General features: G+C 46.0%; 1 protein-coding gene across 4 annotated transcripts in view; it reads left to right on the top strand.

Annotated features, from left to right (window-relative positions):
* The window catches only part of Ppfibp2 (PPFIB scaffold protein 2), a 156,139-nt gene that overhangs the window by 61,920 nt on the left and 75,430 nt on the right, over positions 1–18,789 (top strand). For 3 of the 4 annotated variants that reach the window (XM_087908585.1, XM_087908586.1, XM_087908587.1), the window contains exon 3: positions 1,308–1,522. In XM_087908585.1, coding sequence (XP_087764711.1) covers positions 1,308–1,522 — 215 coding nt within the window. Of the gene's footprint in view, positions 1–1,307; positions 1,523–13,291; positions 13,448–18,789 lie in introns of those variants that run through there. The other variant, XM_048426537.3, reaches the window with a different exon arrangement.

The raw sequence follows: 18,789 nt of genomic DNA, 5'->3' as shown, positions 1-18,789 counted from the left end.
AGGACATGGTGGCTTCTAAAAGTATAAAGGGGACCAGGAGTTAGATGCCAGACCCATAGTGGCCCATCAGTTTCCATTTTCCAGGGTAGTCCTAACTTTAGGTAGCTTACCTTATTGGCTTTTTACAATCCAAGTGCCCTAAAACAATTCATACTTTAAACTACATTTTACGAAGTATTTCTTACAGCTGAAAATCCAGAATTCCTTTGTGAGACTCTGTGAGGTCAGTTTGGTCTTTTCTGTAGCTGAATGATAGGGTGTAGAAAGACACAAACAGCCCTCCCTATTTTAGACATACTAAATTAGAAGGAACTGACCCAGCATCCCAGATCTCTGAGGAAATCCAGGCACTTATTTCTGTCTCTCTAGCTATCTACTTGAGTATGTGTGCAGTCATTTGAATAAGTTACATTTCAGCATCTAGTGGGTGTTGGGAACTCAGCTATGCCTGGTGTAGACTCTGTTCTCAGCGTCCATGCAGTCTGTTACAGGGAGATGGGCTGTGGATATGCATAGGAACTAATACAGTTTTAATACAGCAGTGTCCCAATCAGAGCTTCCAGAAAGATTCTGTTTTGCTATACTCCATCACCAGAATGAGTATAGTAATCCTTGTCCATAACTGTGCTCAACTAAATCCAATCAACTCTGTTTGTTTCTTTATAATTTCATAGTTGTGTGGTGTGTTCATTGGGACGGCTCGTGTTATGTCATCTGGAATGGCTTCATTCACAAGTCTGCTACCATAGAGAGATGGCTGCTGGCAGTTGGGGCTGTCTTCTCTGCAGGGCAGGCGGCCTTTGTTATAAGGTGATTGGCATGGGAGAGGAAAAGCAGGAGCTGTCAATCCTCTTAAGCCCCAGACCCAGCATTAGCACAGTGACTTCCATAGTGTTCTAGTAATATCAGTGACCAGGCCATGGCAGGGAGAGGAATACCCATAAGTGACTGGGAGGAGCTTGGAGTGGCCATTGGTGCAGTCAACATTGACTTAAAACCAATATATTTATAAATGGTGAAGAATTGGGTCTCATTTATTTTGGGCACTGGTGAGGGCTGACTGTGTTTTATCAGGTATCTTCATGTGCAAGCTTTGTATGTCAGGTTTAGTGGGCTGTACCCACATGATGGGTCTCTCTTCTACCATTCCAGCTGAGAGTAAAGATGCTGCTGCTGTGTTTCCATGGTGAAGCAGGAGTGATCCTCCAGCCCTTCTCCTCCACTTCTCACTGTCTTTGCTCTTGATCAGTTCACGGATGGTGACATCCACTCTTCTTACCAAGGTCTCTTCCTCTTTTTTGTTTCAGGCACTAAAACAGTCACAGATATTAGTGATGGCAACTGTGAGTCTGGCCTATCTCCTCCATCCTCCTGCATGAACTCCATACCAGTGCTCCATCTCATTGAGGACCTGAGACTGGCGCTGGAGATGTTGGCCCTTCCTCAGGAGAGAGAAGCCCTCCTGAGCCAGATCCCTGGCCCCACGGCTTCCTACATAAAGGAATGGTTTGAGGACAGCTTGGTAAGTGTGAGTCTGTGGCCAGATAAAGGAATTGTGGGATATATAATTAGCAATGGAATGTATCCAGCTGCTTTTCCAGAGAGATGGGCAGGCCATCCTGTGGAGAATTTATAATATCTGAAAGTAGGTAAGCTAAGGTGCTAGCTCATTGAAGTCAACTGGGATGTAGCCATTGGAAAGGGCTGAGGCACAGACTTTTAATGCTAGAGCCCTGCAGAACTGATCAGAATTGGAAAACATGTGCAAGCCTGGGAGGTAAAGGTTGATCTTGGAAGTTGAGACATTCTTATCCATAAATCATTTCATTTATGGTTAACCAGCCTCCATCCCAGATGTCCTACCTCCTTTCTGTTCTAGAGGGATCTGTCAGTGCCTCTCACCCCATGCTCTCCTCAACACTGAGCAGTTCCTCATTATCATCCATTATTTGTGTTGTTCAATATTCTCAACTGTCTCAAGTTGTCTGCCTGGTACCTGTGTCATGTACCTGTAGTAGGCAGCATAATGGTCTCCCAAAGATGCCTGTGCAACAATGGCCAGAACCTGTGAATATGTTTATGACCTTAAAGGTGAAGGGGAAGTAAGAACAGTTTCAAATAAAGTAACCTTAAAAATAGGGAGCCCAGCGTGGGCTGTTCAGGTAGGCCCAGTGTAATCATAGGAGTTCTTATAAATACATCTGTTCTGTCCTCTGAATTCTTTTATGAGTCTCCAGGGCCTGATTTTTGCTGGCTCCCTTTTTGCTTTGTCTAGAACCTTCCATCACATAGCCAGGAGAGTGATTGACAGTTCTTTCTGAATGGGAGTCTTATCTCCGTAGTTCAGCAGTCTGTCTTTCTTCTTCACTGTGCAGTTTACGATGAACAGAAGTGCCCCTTGGCCATCTTATGTGACTGTACTGTCATTTATGTGACAGCCTTTCTAATATTGACCATATCACCATATGAGAAAGCATTGCTGAGTAACTAAACATTTCTGCCTCTAGAATTTTCTAGCAATATAATTGCAGAGATCAACTAGGGTCATCATTTAAAATATAGACTATCTAGTGAAATTTGACTTTAAATAAGCAGTGAATAATGATGATCAGGTGTGTCCTGAGCAGTTGGCTAAACCTGGTAACCATAATTCAAGAATGTTAATAATTTTAAGCCTTTGACACATTTTTGTAAATATCTTTTCAGAAGAATTTTATTTTCTTTATTTCCTTTGACCAAGATTAAAGAAAGTCTATTCCAGATTATCCTAAGATCAGAAATAATCACCAATATTAAAATATGGCTTTAGCAGTTTCACAAGGGAAAATTTTTACTGTTGTTTTTGTACACTTCTTTCTTTAGTGAGAAGGCTAAACTTTTTATTAGGTTATTAGTATTTTCTATAGTTTCTAAGCTTTTAATCTCATACCGTGCATGAAAAAAAACTACATATACATGATCACATGAATTATTTTACTAATGTCCAAGTAAGGTGTTCAAATGTAGAATTTGAAAGAATAAGCTTGAAAGTAGTTCTAAATTTTCTTCCCACACAACCTTGCTGTCCCCTTAACCCCTTGGGCAGGGCTGTTCTGCCCCGTGTTTATATCTTGCTTTCATTTTCTATAGGTGTGTTTGTGTTACCTTATTTTATTTCTTTTGGACATATATTTTCTTAAGTGTCATGCTTTTCAAACCACGGGGTTTGAGAAGATTTTAGTTGACTCTCTCATTCGTAACTGTTTGGGTCTCTTCTCTTCCTTGCAACCCTACAAAGGCCTGACTTAACCTCACTTCAAGTAACCAGGCATCCCTTTCCCTCCAGGAGGTTCATGGTTTGCCTTTTATCTGACAGTTCACTCTAATTCATCAGTTTTTAATGTGTGGCATGAAAAAAGTTGATCTAACTTTTAAAATATTTTGGGGAAGTACATTAAAAATAATTTTTTTCTGAATGCAGCTGATGTGTTCCTTGGAGAAATAGCATGTGTTTTCAGATTTGCACAGTTTTTAGGGGCTGATCATTTACAGTGATTGCGGAATCCACTGTTTAAGACAGATTTCCCTAAAAGCTATTGTGTTCATAAATCTTCTAGAGTAATTATGCCCATTAGCCACATATGAATGGTGTACTTTTCAGGGGTCAGAAGTTCACATAAACATTCCCAGAAACTAGAGCTGCATGTTAAGGGTTTGATTCTGAGCAGAAATGACCTGTCTGTTTTCAGATCTGACCGACCTAAAGTCAGTTTACACTCTGGCTCTATACACATTCCAAACTCGGTCTTCCTTGCACAGCCCCCAAATTCAGAGCAGTGGGCAGTTCCCCAAGTGCTTTAGAGTGCTCTTTCTGCTGGAAAACTTGCTATACAAATTTTGGTCTCACAGATATTGGTCTATTTGGCTAGGAGATTGTGAAAAACGTTAGCTTTAGATCAGGCACTAAACTATCTTAAAGTGATTCGTTAAAGTTTAAAAAGCATTGCTTTAATCACTGAGACTCCTTTTTGTTTAGACAGGCTCTGTATAACCCTCGCTGGCCTGGAACTTGTGATATAGGCCATACTGGCATTGAACTCATACAAGTATGCCTGCTCTGCCTCCTGAAAACTGGGACTAAAGGTGTGTGCCATCACACCCAGGTTGTGTGTGTGTGTGTGTGTGTGTATCTGTGTGTGGTGTGTTTAAGACTCTTAGGTAGGTTAGAATGGGAGTTGGAATGAGAGAGGTAGTTTGAGGGACAAGGCAAGACTGACGTGTGCCTCCTGCTCAACACAGGCTGCGCATCGTGTGTGTGTGTGTGTGTGTGTGTGTGTGTGTGTGTGTGTGTTAGCACGTTCTCTCCTGCAGAGAGTCACGATTGTCACGTACCTCAGAGCTCCTATTTTGTTGGAACATTAACCTGACATGGTTGATCTCTGCCTGATAACATCACTATCTTTTGTACTTTCTCCAACAAAGCAGTGTCAACAGTAGGGTTTAGATCACTAGAAAAGTGTAGAGAGGCTGGACATCCCCCTTGGAAATCATTGGCCAAAAATGACTTCAAAGGCTCTGGCTCCTCCCATCTTCCTGTCCCAGCATCCCTCAAGGCTGGATTTTCCTTTTCTGTATCCTCTATCCATGGCTGATGGAGCTCGGGCACCATATGATCACGTACACACAGCTATACAGCTCTGTTCAGAGTTGACCGCTTTCTTCTGGACAATATGTCTATTCCTTATTTTTGATTAAGGGAAGAGATGTTTATCGGAATCTCTCCAGCAGATTTCCCATTGGTCCAGTGGCCAACCTGCTACTGAAGCATCAGGGGAAGCTGAGTAGGAATAATAGGGCATTAGACCAAGAGCAAATTGGGTAGTCTCCATCAAGAAATCCAAAGGTTTCAATTGTGTAACATTTTTGATTCAGGGTTTTTGAAATTTATTTCTCTTTTCTTGATTAGGGATTCTTAGCCAGTAAATTCTGTGTAAATAATAATAAAATTCCCCTTTAAAAAAGCAAAATCACAAACAACTAAATACTGCCAGTCCCAAGCATTTCAGATAAGAGAAATTCACCCTCCATTGACTTCATTTTGTTATAATAAGTAGTCCAAGGTGAGCTGAGGCCTGGCTTGCAGGGATGGATGCTGTCAGAAAGGAAAAGAGTGAAAGAAAGAATGGCCCCTAGACAGACATCCCAAAATGTCTGTGGCAAGTAACATGCACACTCGCATGCACGCACACACATGCACGTACGTACATACATCTGTACAAATGTTTACTCTTCTAATTAACCAACAAGTCTTTCCTGTCTTTCCTTTTTATATTTTATTTTTGATACAGGTTCTTATGATGGATGTGTACCACTACACCTAGTTTTAGGTGATGCTGGGTATTGGATCCAGGACCTGGTACATACTAGCAAGCACTTCACCAACTGAGCTAAATCCCCAGCACCTCCCTCCATTAAAACTACCAAACAAAACCTCAAATCCCCAAAGAATCTCACTGACTTGCTAACTAACTTTGGGGCTATGTCCTCTAGGGACATAAAAATACTAAGTGCCAATGAAATAGAGATGTAAAAGTTAAAGCAGTTATATCTATTTGTGAGTGCGTGTGGACATGTTTATGTGTGAGAGTGCGTGTGTTCCGTCGCATGTATGTGGAGGTCAGGGAGCAACCTTGAGTGCTGGTTTTCACCATCTGTCTTGTTCGTAAGATAGGACCTTTCTTGGTTGTCACTGACTGGATACCCCAGGATTTTCTCCCATGAGCTAACAAGGGATTCTCCTTTTTCTTCTGCCTCCCCACCTCTCCTTAGGTGATTATAGCTGCACACTGCATCTGGCCTTTCTATGGATTCTGGGAGCCTGACCTCAGGTCATCAGGTTTGCACCAAAAGTGCCCTGGTCCAAATGTTAAACGTCAACAGAGCTGTAGATTAGCTATTGTTGTGTCAAATGACCCTTGCTAAGAATCAGTGAACTCTGGCCAGAGAGGAAGGGCTGTGGTCCCTACTGCTGTTCTTTGGGGTTGTTAGTCTCCGGACACCATCGGATCCCTAAGTTAAAGGGACTTGCTAGAGTGCAGAGTTGGGAGTGAGGGAATGACTGCTGGTTAAGAGGAGGACTAATGGACTGGAACTAGGCCTGCCTTTCCTTTATGTCTTAGATGGAGAGGGCATTCCTGCTCCTGCTGTATCAGAGTGGGCAGCTGGGTGTGTTTGAGTGTAGGACTTGTTCTCTGCTGGGTCTTGGGCAGAGCCGAGGCACAGCTGTAGCAACATGGTCCGCAGAAAGCTTGCTGGCCAGACTTTGCCAGGATTACCTCCAAGAGCAACAGATCTGCCCAAGATTAATCAGTGCTGAGTTCTAAGTTTCTAGAGCTCTGTCCTAGACCTTGGCAATGAATGGACTGGGAAGTGGGCTCCAGGCCTGGAAGGGCATGTCCAGAGCTCTCTGACTGGGATTTGTCTCTGGGGTCTCAGTGAAACAAGGAGCAAGAGGTTTGGATTTCCTTGAAGTCCATATCTGAATTCTGGACCTTCTTGTAGAAGGCTGATTGACAAGGCTTTTGTACAAGGAATTTCTTGGAGTCCCAGGCATACTGAGGTCCTGCAGAGAGGATTCAGGGAGATGCTCCCATCCATCCTATAGGCAACAGAAATGTTACCTTCAGGAGACAGGACTGTAGTTCTTTATGTTTGGTAGACAGTGTGAAGTCAGTGTTCACGGAAGATGCAGCCAGGACCCCCACTGGAAGTTTGAGCCACAGGTTGATGCCTCTCAGGGGGTGGGCCCGTAAGAGCTCCTGAACCTCACCAGACAGTTTTGAAGTGAAGAAAGGAGATGTTCCTTAGAGGCTTGATGTGTACCAGAAGCAAGAAAGGCTTGGTGCTGCTAGGACTGCTCCCACAGCTTTTGACTGTGCCTTAAGAGAACTTTCGTGTGGTCTGCAAGGGGCTTATCTGCTTCTTCATACCTGTGTGGTTGACCGAGTAAAATTTTGCTGCTGTGGTCAGCTTGGCTATGTGTGGAGTCTTCTAAAGAGGTTACTCTCCAGAGTCAAGCATTCAACTAGCGGAGCAGACCCGTTTGCTAGTGTTGAGCTGATGTGAGCCCCAAAGCCAGCAGTCTCCAGATGGGATAACTGTGGGTGTTTCTCTAACAACATTCTGGTATACACACCCCTCATCTGCCAGCAGCTGGTATATCCTGCTGTTTGATATTGTGGATATGGGCCAAGGAGATCCTTGGCTAAAATTCAAGATGAAGTCAGAGAAGGGGCAGGGAAGCCCAGCAACAGCAAAGCAAGGTGAGGGCAAGTCAAGGCAGCACCAGGTTGCAGGCTGTGGGCCAGTAGTTGGCAGAGACTCCAAGGCCCTGCTGTTCTCTTTGGAACTGGAATACTTGTACACCCCCAAATACCACCCCAGGAGCCCAAACTTTCCTTTGTAATATAGCAAGTGTCCAGGTCAGTGAACCTAGACACGTGACAGCAAGCTGAACCAAGGCAGGGCAGATATAGGAGGTAAGAAGTTTAAAAGACCAATCGTCTGTCCGCTGAGACTCAGTTTTCTATTGGAAATGTCAACTTAGTTTCTGCATCTGTAGGATCTGGCCGAGCTAGCTAGCCTGCACAGCTGAGAATTGGCTTAGCATTTTGATCTTCGTGCTTCTACCTCTCTAATGCTAGGGTTATGTGGTGGTGGGAATGCCAGGGTTTCATGTATGCCAGGCAAACATTCTGCCAGCTGAGCTGTATCCCAGCCCCCCTGGATAATCATTTCATATAGTGTTTTATTCTGGGGGTTGGAGCAACAGACTTGCTTTGAACTGCCAGTCTTTTAGTTTCCAAAGTGGAGACAGTTTTGGGAGCCTCAAGTGAGGTCTGAATCTCAAGAACAGTGCAGAAACCTGTCTCATGTGGGTAGCCTCTGGTTGCATGGTCAGCCTCTGCTGTGATTGCTGGGAGGCCCCGTGTAGGGTATGTGTGCAGCTCTGAAATCCTAACTAGTCAATGCAGGCCCCCTCACATAACTTTTGAATTAGTCTCTCAACAAAGAAAGAGATCAGGCCTTGGAGAGGGCCTGACCACCTCTCGTATCAGCTCCCAGACACCTTGTTACAGATGGTGGCTTCTGCAGTTCCAGCTCCTCACACAAAGCTTTGAGCTTCCCCCCTGCCACATTCAGTTTGCAATTCTTCACAGAAGAAAAGTCTGTTTTCCACATTGGAAAGCTAGAGGCGATTCAGGAAAGGTAAGCAAGAAGGCTGTTTCACGGGTTATAAAACATGAGCCTATGTTCTTCTTGCCACGTGATTCATTTCTCTGTCACCGTTCTCCAGCAGGACCAAAATGTTTATATTGAACATTGTAATTGTACAGAGCTACAGGCAGGGGATCTGTAGGGAAACCTTTTCTCTTGGGTTTTCAAAAGAATATGGGGATGCCATTCAGTGGCTTATAGCTTAATAGTAGAGTACATGCTTAGAATGCAGGAATCTTGGGCCCAATTGTCAGTGTGTGTGTGTGTGTGTGTGTGTGTGTGTGTGTGTGTACATACAGCAGACAGACAGACACACACACAGAGGTTGGGGAGTACTTAGTTTTGTAGAGCAAGAAAGGCGCATTGTTCATAAGCTAACTTCTAATGGCAGGTGCAGTGTACAGTTGAGTGAGCTCTCGAAGTAGGTAAGGATCTGTGTCCTCCCACCCCAATCCTTCAGCAGGCCCTGGTCAGGCACAGGGTGCTTTACCCAAGTGCAGTACTTCAGGAAACCAGTAGGTGGGAGTCAGGAACAAAAGCTAGACTGTAAAGGCCGAGGACTAGTGATCAGATCGTAGGTTTTGTAAGAGAAAATGGTCTGGAATTTTGTTTTCTGTTTTTTCTGGGTCACCTGAAAGCAAGAGTCTTTTCTCGTTTTCCTTAGAAACCAGTGGACAAACAGCTGGCAGGGAAGGCTCCATTATGGGGTTGTGGAAGGAGAGACAGGTCCTGCCTAGTCCTGGGCCCAGGACCATAGATTTGACCTTTCCCTTGTTAGTAGCAAGAAAACCTCTCAGGGCCCCTTGACCCTTGTTCCCTTCTCCTGGTCACAGGAGATGGCTCTCCACATTCCAGGAGGCATTTCCTGGGCCACGTGGTGTCTGTTAGTGCTGCCCTAGAAACACTCCTTGTGCCTTGGGGGATTATGAACACAATTTTCCTGGCACAATAGACCATATTTGAGGGACTCTCAGTTATTGCAGATTTAACAGTTTTACTTTTTTTCTCCCTGGGTTTTTATTGCTCCCCCACCCCCTCCTCCCTAAGCAAGTAAATTCTAGCAATCTGGATCCTTTCAGGACCTGACCAAAAGAGACTGTTTCAGTCCCCAGAAACCAGTGTTTATAAATGACCAAGAATGTACAAACACTGGTGGAATGGCAAATAAATCTTGCCCTCTGAATTTCCTGCTTCAGACCCAGGGGACGTAGTAGAGGATGTTGCCAGGTTAGCATGATTTGAGGTCTAAGCATGTAGACATCCACTTACCCTCAACCTGCAAAGAAGGCCTGTCATATACACTGCCCAGAGCCTTCTGCCCTCTCAGCACTGCTGTGGCTGGTAGGCTAGCCACAAGAATTCAGTCTCCCAGTCCTAAGTTCTATGAGAAACTTCTGGAAGTGGTTTCTTATTTTATATTACTCCAGGTGTGGTCCTCGGACCAACCATGTGAGTATCTCCCTGGAAACTTGTTAGTGATGTGCAGTTAAATACAGGCTCCATCCCTACCCTGCTGCTCAGTTTGTCCGTTTCAGTACAAGCCTCTCCAACCAAGATGGAGAAGCTTAGTCCTAACCCAGAGGTTTGTGAACCCTGGTCTATATTTGGCCTATTGCCTGTTTGTTATGCCCTTGGATCAGCTAAGAATGATTTTCACATTTTAATAACTGAAGAGAAATCACAAGAATATTTTATGATGTGGAAATGATTTTTTAAAAAAAAAATCAAATTTCTGCTTCCAAAAATAAGGTTTTACCAAAACTCAGTCACACTTGTTGGTTTAGCATTGAGCTAAACCATAGCATTTAGCTATGACCACTTTCATGGTAAAATTAGCAGTCAAGAATTGAAGGCTGCGTGGCCCACTGGGCTTCAAATATTTAGCGTTTGTCTCTTGTCCTGACCCACTGTGGAGATGGGTTCTCCAAGCTTGTGCATTCTAGGGACATGGGTGGGTGGTAGTGGTGGCCATAATGCACGCCTGTAGTCAGGATTTCTCCCCTGAGCTCACCCATCCCTCTCCTTACCCTCTTGTCACAGCTCGGGTCCCTGTTTGCTTGGGCACAGTCTTGTGTCTGACTGATGGGAGGGTTGGAGGTATCCTTACAGCTGTCACCATAGCCCATCCCTGTTAAGGATGCAAATGGTGGGTTGGTGCCTAGATCTGCCCTGTTGCTCCTGGTAGCTGGAAGGAGTCAGTACTGTTTGTCAGAATGTATTTATGGGCTTCTCTAATTCATTGAAAGCACTCTTGACCAGGATGGCCTTTGGGGTGGGTGTGGCACAGCTGGGATTCACCTGCAGTACTTTGAGGGGGCTCTGACCAAACTCCTGGGCTCTCCTGAAGTTGTAGATGCCCAAAGTTCTTATGTTCATGCATCTCACTTGTGCCCATCCCTGTTCTTCTTACCAGCCACATGCACATCTCGGTTCCAGATTCTTTGGAGTGTTATCTTGTGGATTTGGGGTTTGAAGTGAAATAAGTACGATGAAGGAGAACATGCTTTGGTGTTTGTGGCAAAGCAGGTGAAGCCTCAGGCAAGAACTGCTGCTTGAGGGCATGGAAAAGCCGCAAGAATTTAGCTCCCCTTCTCTTTTTCCTCTCTCCTCCTCCTCTCCGCGCCCGCCCTAGTCCATCGCCCACAAGTTGAGTTAATAGATGATATTGGCTCTGGTTTGGCCTCTATTAGGCAAACAGGTCATTAAACCCTTGTTTTCTCTTAAGTAGAACATTAGTCTTTGCTTGTCTAAGTATTTGAGCCTTGCTCTTTCATTCCGAGAATGCTTAAATCTCTTCTGTGTAGCAAGAATCATGTTGGGCGTGAATATTAAAAGAAATGAGTCAGAAATAAGGTGCACTTCCACAGCCTGGTGCAGTAGAGCCTTATCCACCATCAGGTGCAGTTTACTGTGGGCTGAAAATCCCTAGGGTCTGGGGAGGAAAGCTCTATCCAGCAATGGAGGACTTGGGATGTACCAGGAAGATGCTGAGGAAGAGTTGGTTGTCAAGGGATGCTTTCACCCTGATTCATCTGAGCCACCTCTCCTGGGTTTAGGCCTGTAGTTTGATGAGAAGTAACTTCGTACCACTTCATTCCCGACTCTTCTAGCAGAAGTAAAGGCAGGCACTGAACTCCTCTGTGGAAAGGGTGAGTTTCCCTTATCCTCACCTCAGGGATTGCGACTCTGCCTCCAGATCAGCTCTCCAGACTCGGCACACCTTTATTGCATACTGTGGAAGAATTATCTACTCAGGGCAGGAAGTACATTTCATTTGTCTTGGTGCAGGGCAAGTGTTTGCTTACTGAATGAGTTTCTTCATTTGACTTTCTCAGGTTCCTAGACAATAAATATTTTCTGGACAAGTCCTCCCTCTCCTGTACTCTTCTCACATTGCACTGAGGTTTGGGCAGGGAAAACAGCATTGGGCTGGGGATGTAGGGTCCTAGACCACATGGAACTAGGCCAGGAGGAGGTACAGTCTGGAGCTCATAGCAGGGCAGTGAGCCTGCTTTTTTCCTTCTGGCCTCTGATCTGGGTGTGTCTGCAGGAATCTACTCCTCCCTTCATGCCAGCTGCCTGCTTGAGCCCTCCTCCCTGGCCTCTGATCTGTGACTATGCTGTCAGCCTTATTTGTGCCCTATTTTTCTCGTGTTGCTCGCGGGCTGTGGTGAACATTGATGCCACGTTGAGGGGGCTGTTGACACCCAGTGGAGTGTTCTCTTCCTGCTGGGATTTCCAGGAAAGACACAGAAAGGCCCAGAAATCACATGATGTGCGTCTGTAAGTCATTCACAGCAGACAGCTGAGTGCAGAGCCTTTGCATGTAACCGCCATCCCCACTGCACCCACATCAAAGATCACTTCCATAATCATCATAGCCAAAGGCCACACAGTAAGGGTTGGGCCAGGGAGAAAAGCTGTTTTGGGGGCCTCTCAAAGGAGATGTCGAAGTATGAGGAGAGGAGGAATGATGGCATCCGAGAAGTACTGGAGGGGTACCCTGGGAAACCAGCATATAACCCACCAATGGGCTACACCGTTTCCCTTCTCCTCCAAGCTTTCCAGGGCTCCTTCTTACCTGGAGCCACTCCCATGTCACATGAAAGTGTGCCCTTCATCTCCCTGTTTTGTAAGGTAGTCCTCCACAGGCGAAGATAGCCAGGAAGCAGTCCTGAGACCGAACAGAAGCCATAAGCCCTGGGGTGGCCTCCAGGGAACCCAATGGTGGTGGCTCCCAGCCCAGAGCTGTACTCCCTGAGGGAGCCAGTAGTAAAGGTCTCAAGGTTATAGCAGTTGATCTCTGGATAGTGCCAGCAGCGCCAAGGACAGCAGACTGCCTACCTAGACCTGGCATACCTCTGAGCCCAGAATTGGCACAGGAGCTGGTTTTAAATCTGTCCTTTTTGGAAACCCAGGCTTTCGTTGGGCCACAGCCTGTGGCCCATCTGTGAGAGGGGTAGGTGTGTGTGTGTGTGTGTGTGTGTGTGTGTGTGTGTGTGTGTGTGAACCAGCAAGCTCCTCTGGGAGTAGTGCTTATTTTTAGTTGTCTCCCTAGTCCCAAATAAACTGAGAGCAGCTGGGAGCCTGTGGGTAAATGCAGAGTGAAGCAGAGACAGGAAATTGGGGGCTCTCGGTAATGAGTTCCAGCCACACCAGAAAGGAGAAGCCAGACAAGGCATTTTCTTCCGGACTGTTTCCCTCTGGCAGGCTCTGGTATTATCACTGAGAAAGTTCCCATTGCCCATGTGTGAGTGAGTGTATGCATTCAAGTGTACGTGTGTTTACAACCCCTGCCTTCCCTTTTGATGAGGTTTGATTGCTCTGAAGGACTCTGAAGTCAGTCTTGGTCTGTGTGGGTCCATGTGTCTGTGTGCCTGCCTGCCTGCCTGCCTGCCTTCTGTGGGGGCGGTGGGGGAGGACCCTGGAGCAGCACCATCAAGTCTGAGTCTTGTGTATCTGAGCCTGTTTAGGGAAAGAAAGGCTATAGGACACAGGCCAGGGAAGTGGGGAAACTGGAACACGCTTGCTGTTCCTGCGGGGGAGGGGGCAGAGGCCGGGAGGAGGAGAAGGCTTGAGCTCCAGCCAGAATAAAGGGCTTTTTCTCAACCAAGGACTCTAACTGCTGACATGGGTACCCAGCATGGATGGGGATATTGATGTTTACAAGCATTTCTCGTGGCTGAAGAGGGTAAGTGACTGGCTGTATTGTCTGACTTTCTCTGGAGATGAGTAAGGAGAGAGACTCTTGGGGTGGTTTGACTCTCTCTCTCTCTCTCTCTCTCTCTCTCTCTCTCTGTGTGTGTGTGTGTGTGTGTGTGTGAGAGAGAGAGAGAGAGAGAGAGAGAGAGAGAGAGAGAGAGAGAGATAAGGGGAGGCATTTGTCCAGTGAACCCTGTTGTGGCCAAGTTCTTCATGAGAATCTAATTATAGACACCAAGGGAGAAACAGGCAGCTGCCTTTGTTTCTGCCCTGACAGCCCAGTGAATGAGCCTCTGTACTGAAAGGCAAGAATAGAGTGAGGGAAGTTAAGTTGTTTTAACTTTGCCTCTTAAGCAGTCAGGACCTCCATACACCATGGCCTGAAAATTCTGTCCACTGTTTTTGGGTTCCAGGACACAGAGAGGAAGCCACTACTGTCTTAAATGCCTGCCTTCGGAAGTCATTTAACTCATTCTCAGCCCTGATGTTATCCGGAGCAGAGGGTATATGTTGCCAGGCCAGTGAGCTTCTGTGTTTCCGGAGGAAGGCTCCAGGGTAGTTCTCTTTGTAGTGTTCTGAAGCCCAGGATTTTGTTTGTTAATTGTTCGTGCCATTGTTTAGGATGCAGGCATGTGTGTGGAGTGTGAGTGAGGAATGAGTGAACCTGGTGGGGGGGGCATTGCACTCTGAACTCTAGTGTTCCTCTCCATTCGTTCATACGGAGGAGTTCTAGGCTGAATGTGTTTGAGAGGGGGGAAGGGCAAGAGCACCTGACAGATAAGAGGTTTGACTTTGTAACTGCAGAAGGACAGGAAATGTCCTGCTTGGAAGGAACACACAGACCTTCACTGTCCAGCTTCCAGGCACGGACTGGCTGGCTTTTTGTGTGTGCCCTCTGCCGCTGCAGTGCTTTCTTTCTTAGCAAATGCTGAGCTCCCAGTGCAGTGTGTACAGCAGTGAGCAAAACTGAACCAACCTCAGAGGGAGAAGGGGTCACACAGTCCCAGGAAATACATGTCAGGTTACAAGAGTGCAGTAAGGGAGGCTCAGAAGGACTGCTGATGATTGAAGAAGCAGGTCAGGAACCCTCCTTGCGGAAATAACACTTCAACAGAAACCTAGAAGAGTAATAGGAACGAGTCATGTAGAATACGGGAAGAGAAACATTCCAGGCCAAAGCAAAGGTGGGTGGCTCATGTGCAAAGGTCCTCGGGCAGGAGAGTCTGGCGAGTTTCAAGACAGAGAAAGCCATTGTTGCTGGACTCAGTCTTGGTGGGGAGAGATAGGCAGCTACCAAATCACATAGAATACTGAAGGCCATGTAGGGGCAGTAGGTGACAGTGGTTTGTAATGACTGGGTTTGTAGTGAAGAAGTAACATGGGTTCTAGTGCTGGGTCTAATTTGTATGTTAAAGAGATCCCTGTAACTGTGATGTGGTATGCAGTGAGCTGTGTTGGGAAAATGAGGCATCTGAGACATGATTAGAGAGTTGGATGACCAACAGGAGTCAGCTACTACCAGACTTCATTTAGCAAAACCCAAGGGAGGCCAAGGACAGTGTGAGTGCTCGTTGGTCAGTGGTTGGGCAGCCTGGTCTTGAACCACTTTCTCTGTCTCTTGGTCCTGCTCCTTCCTTAGTTCTGCCAAATATGCAGAAAATGATTGGTTCAGAATGCGACAGAAGTCCTGTGTGTACTCAGCCTCTCCTATGCAGGGAGTAGGGCGTCTCAGCCAGTGGGAGCATGCTGGGAAGTCCTGCGTGTGCTCAGCCTCTCCGATGCAGGGAGTAAGGCGTCTCAGCCAGTGGGAGCATGCTGGGAAGTCCTGTGTGTGCTCAGCCTCTCCTATGCAGGGAGTAGGGTGTCTCAGCCAGTGGGAGCATGCTGGGACAACTGGACATTTTGGCAAAAGTCAGCACCATTCTAAGCTTTTAGAAAGCTGTGCTAGGCAGATCCTGGAGGGACCCGGGAAAAAGCATACTGCCCACAACTTAGTCTTTGTGTCCTCATTTCCAACATGAAACTCTTAACTGAGAGGGTCTACAAGTTCCCATATGCCTGAAATAGGAACCATATTTGTACCACTGCGGAATGCTGTGACTGGTCCCTGGACAGGGGTTCTGTCTGCAGGTACCAGTTCTGCCCACTAGGCAAAGTAAGAAGGTTCTATCTCCTCCAAGACACAAACTGAGCTCTGATGGACTCTCTGAGCCAGGCAACAACTTCGGAACCCCCACAGACCCATAGCAAATATATTTTCTCTGTTTTAGGATTTTGAGAGTCATTAGCAACAGTAAATCAAACATCAAGAATTGCATATGTCATAGGATATGTCATATATTCTGTGATGGTGGGTTCCCTTCTTTACCCCAAATCCTTATGTCAGATTTTTTAATCTCCCCAAACCCGAAGACGCTCCTGTGTGTGACCCTGGCTGTCAGTGAGCCTCTGGACTCCTCTTCAGTCTGGAAGAGGAAATGCAGCCTCTTCGGCTTCTTCAGCCTTTGGTTCCAGTCTTTGCCCTTTTCATTTCATCATTTAGTAACCTTCAAGTATATATTTCCTGAATTTAAAAATTTTTTCATTTTAATTTTTAAGCTTTATCTCCGATGTCCTTTTCTCTATTTTCCCACCTTCTTTATCTAATTCCATTAGGTCAGTTATATAGGAATATATATAATAGGTCTGTTGGAACCATTCCCTTACTGACCTAGTCCCTCTTGGGGTCGGTCAGTCCAGGTGTCCAGCCCTTCCCACCTCTCTGAACTTATGCCTTTGAAGGTAGCAACACTGTTTCTTTCATTTTTCCATGTATAAGAGGCAGGTTCTAGAAGAAGAGAGTCCTGTATGAATTGTGAGCTAGTGCACATAGTAGGAGCCTTGCCCTTTGACCTAAGATAAGACAGGTGTCAACTAGTACCAGTCTCTGTTTACCAAGCCCAAGAGAAGTCAGAACAAAGAGGCACTCTATGTTGAGGGAAGAGCAAGCTGAAAGAAAAGTATTTACATGGAAAATAAGCATCACTTTGGGGCCCTTGAGGAATGACCGGGTGGTGTGTACATTTATAGTTATAGGCATACACAGATGGTGGGAGGTCTGGATTTGACTCCTGGCTTTGCCACATTTACCAGGTATGTGATCTTAGGTGGATTTACTCAAAAGCCTGGGCCTGTTTTTAATCTATAAAATAGGGAAGCTTCTACTAGTGTTTTCTACACAAGTCTTTTTGAGGATAAAGTAAGGTTAATGCTTATAAAATGCTTCATATAGTATCAGTTGTGTATAAGGAAATATTCAGCAGCATGTTTATCGTTAGCTGCTCATGTTATTAGTAGGAAAGGGAAACTGAGAAAGGAGCAGGCGAGAATGGACTGGTTCTTCTTAGACATACATGCTAGGTAGGCCACTGACTCCTCGAGCTCTAGACCTCTTATGTTCCAGATCACGACTTCAAACCAAGCAAACGAAAGACTTAGAGGAGATGACAGCAACCTGGCCCAGCATATGTAACCGGAGGCCCCCTGACTGCTGGAGGCCCCCCAGCTCTGCTCAGCTGATCTCTGGTTGCTGAGTAGAAAGTGCTGCGGGCTCGCCCTTCAGTTCATTCTTTGAGCAGATAAAACCTAAGCACTGGGTAACTCCTGCTACAAGTACCCAGAGGCCCTCATCTTCTCTAGCTAGCTTCCTGAGTCACCAACATTTCCTATGTATCCTGCACTGAGATCCGTAGATCCAGCCCACATAACCATGAAAGAGCCTCGGAGGATTTCTCCCAGCAGTGTCTGTGGGAGCAGCCCACTGTCCCCTGAGCAGCCATTCATTTTCCCAGGGAGAGAACTCTAAACAGTGGTGTTTGCCAAAAGGTATTCAAACAGCAGTCCCTTCATGTTGCTGCCTGGCTTTAGCATTTAGACACCCTACAGTCTTCGGTTGTGTAGCTAGTGGGCCCCTCAAAGCAGCGTAGGCATCTGTAGTTCATGGGCTGGCAGTTGCTCTTAGGCATCTTGTGACTCACTCTGCACTCCTGGACAATCCTCTGTGGCAGCGCCTTCATGGTTTTTCTCTTTGACTCTGACTTGGCCCTCTATTCTCAACTGATGTCATTACTGACTTACGGGGACAGGGTGAGGGTCAAATTTAGATGAATTTCTCATCTTTGTTTCCCTTCACAATATGTAACCATGCTTCGAGCTATTACTTCCCAGCTTTCTTCTCTTCCGTGTGGTTGGGGTCTTCTCTCCTAGCCAAGGCTGCCCCGGTGTCTGGTCTTCTTGACCTCATCGTGCTCCAGCTCTTCCTAGTCTTCTGCCTTCTCTCAGTGGCTCCCTGTCTACTCTATTGCTCTTGGAGGAAAAGGTTTTTGTTAGTTTTCAGGGAAAAAGCAAATGAAAACCACCTTTGTTTCTGTACTTGCGTCTTTGTGCTGCCTTCTAACTCACCTGTCTTTTACCAGGGTTCTTGAAGGAGTTAAAAACTTTCGGTTTCTACTCCTCTTTACCTGAGCACTCTTTCTTTGTCCTTTGTCTACAGCCACCTTTACATTTCACCTTTGCAATGTCCTTCGTATGTGAACTTCCTAGACAACCTTTTTCTATCCATTTCCTTGTGAATATTTTACGACTTTTTTAAAGTCTCATGTAGCCCAAGCTGGTCCTAAACTAAATACTGAGGATAACTTTGAACTTGTGGTCATCCGGCTGCTACTTCCCAAATGCTGGGATTACAGGTGTTTGCCACCGTACACTATTTATGCAGTACTGAGGTTTGAGCCCAGAGTCCTGTACTTGCTAGGTGAGCATCTATCAACTGACCTTCAGTCGAGCTTCTTCCCCCCACTCCCGTCCCCTCCTCCCCCCCCCCCCCCGCTTCACCTACTGAGAATCCTGTAGGGTGGCTGCCTTCCTATAAAACTTGAACTGTCACAAGGCACCAGTCAATTAACTCTAGTGCCTCTAGATAGCTAAAACACCATAACACTATGTTGGTTTGATCCTCGACTCCTAGCACTTCGTGATGCTGCTGTGTCTCTGATGCTGTTTTCAGTAATGTCTATTAGAACTGGCAAGATGAGGAAATTCTTTAGAATCTCCTCTTCTTCCTTTCCTCCTAGTTGTATAGGTGTTGGCACAAATGAACAAATGCCAACTCAGTGCTTTAAGTTTCTTATGTATCCAGCCACCTATAATGAATGTTTACCAGGAGCCAGAGCTGAGCCACATTCATAACTTTGGGAAGAGATATTGGTAAATCTCCTATCTTTCTCTCCAAATGCATGTTGCCAGGAAGGTGAGCTTGGAGCCTTACTCCACCCTTCTCTTGGAAAGCTTGTG

Source organism: Myodes glareolus, chromosome 7, assembly GCF_982192425.1.
Source record: "Myodes glareolus chromosome 7, mMyoGla1.1, whole genome shotgun sequence".
Lineage (NCBI taxonomy): Eukaryota > Metazoa > Chordata > Mammalia > Rodentia > Cricetidae > Myodes > Myodes glareolus.
This window is presented reverse-complemented; position numbering and strand designations above follow the sequence as displayed.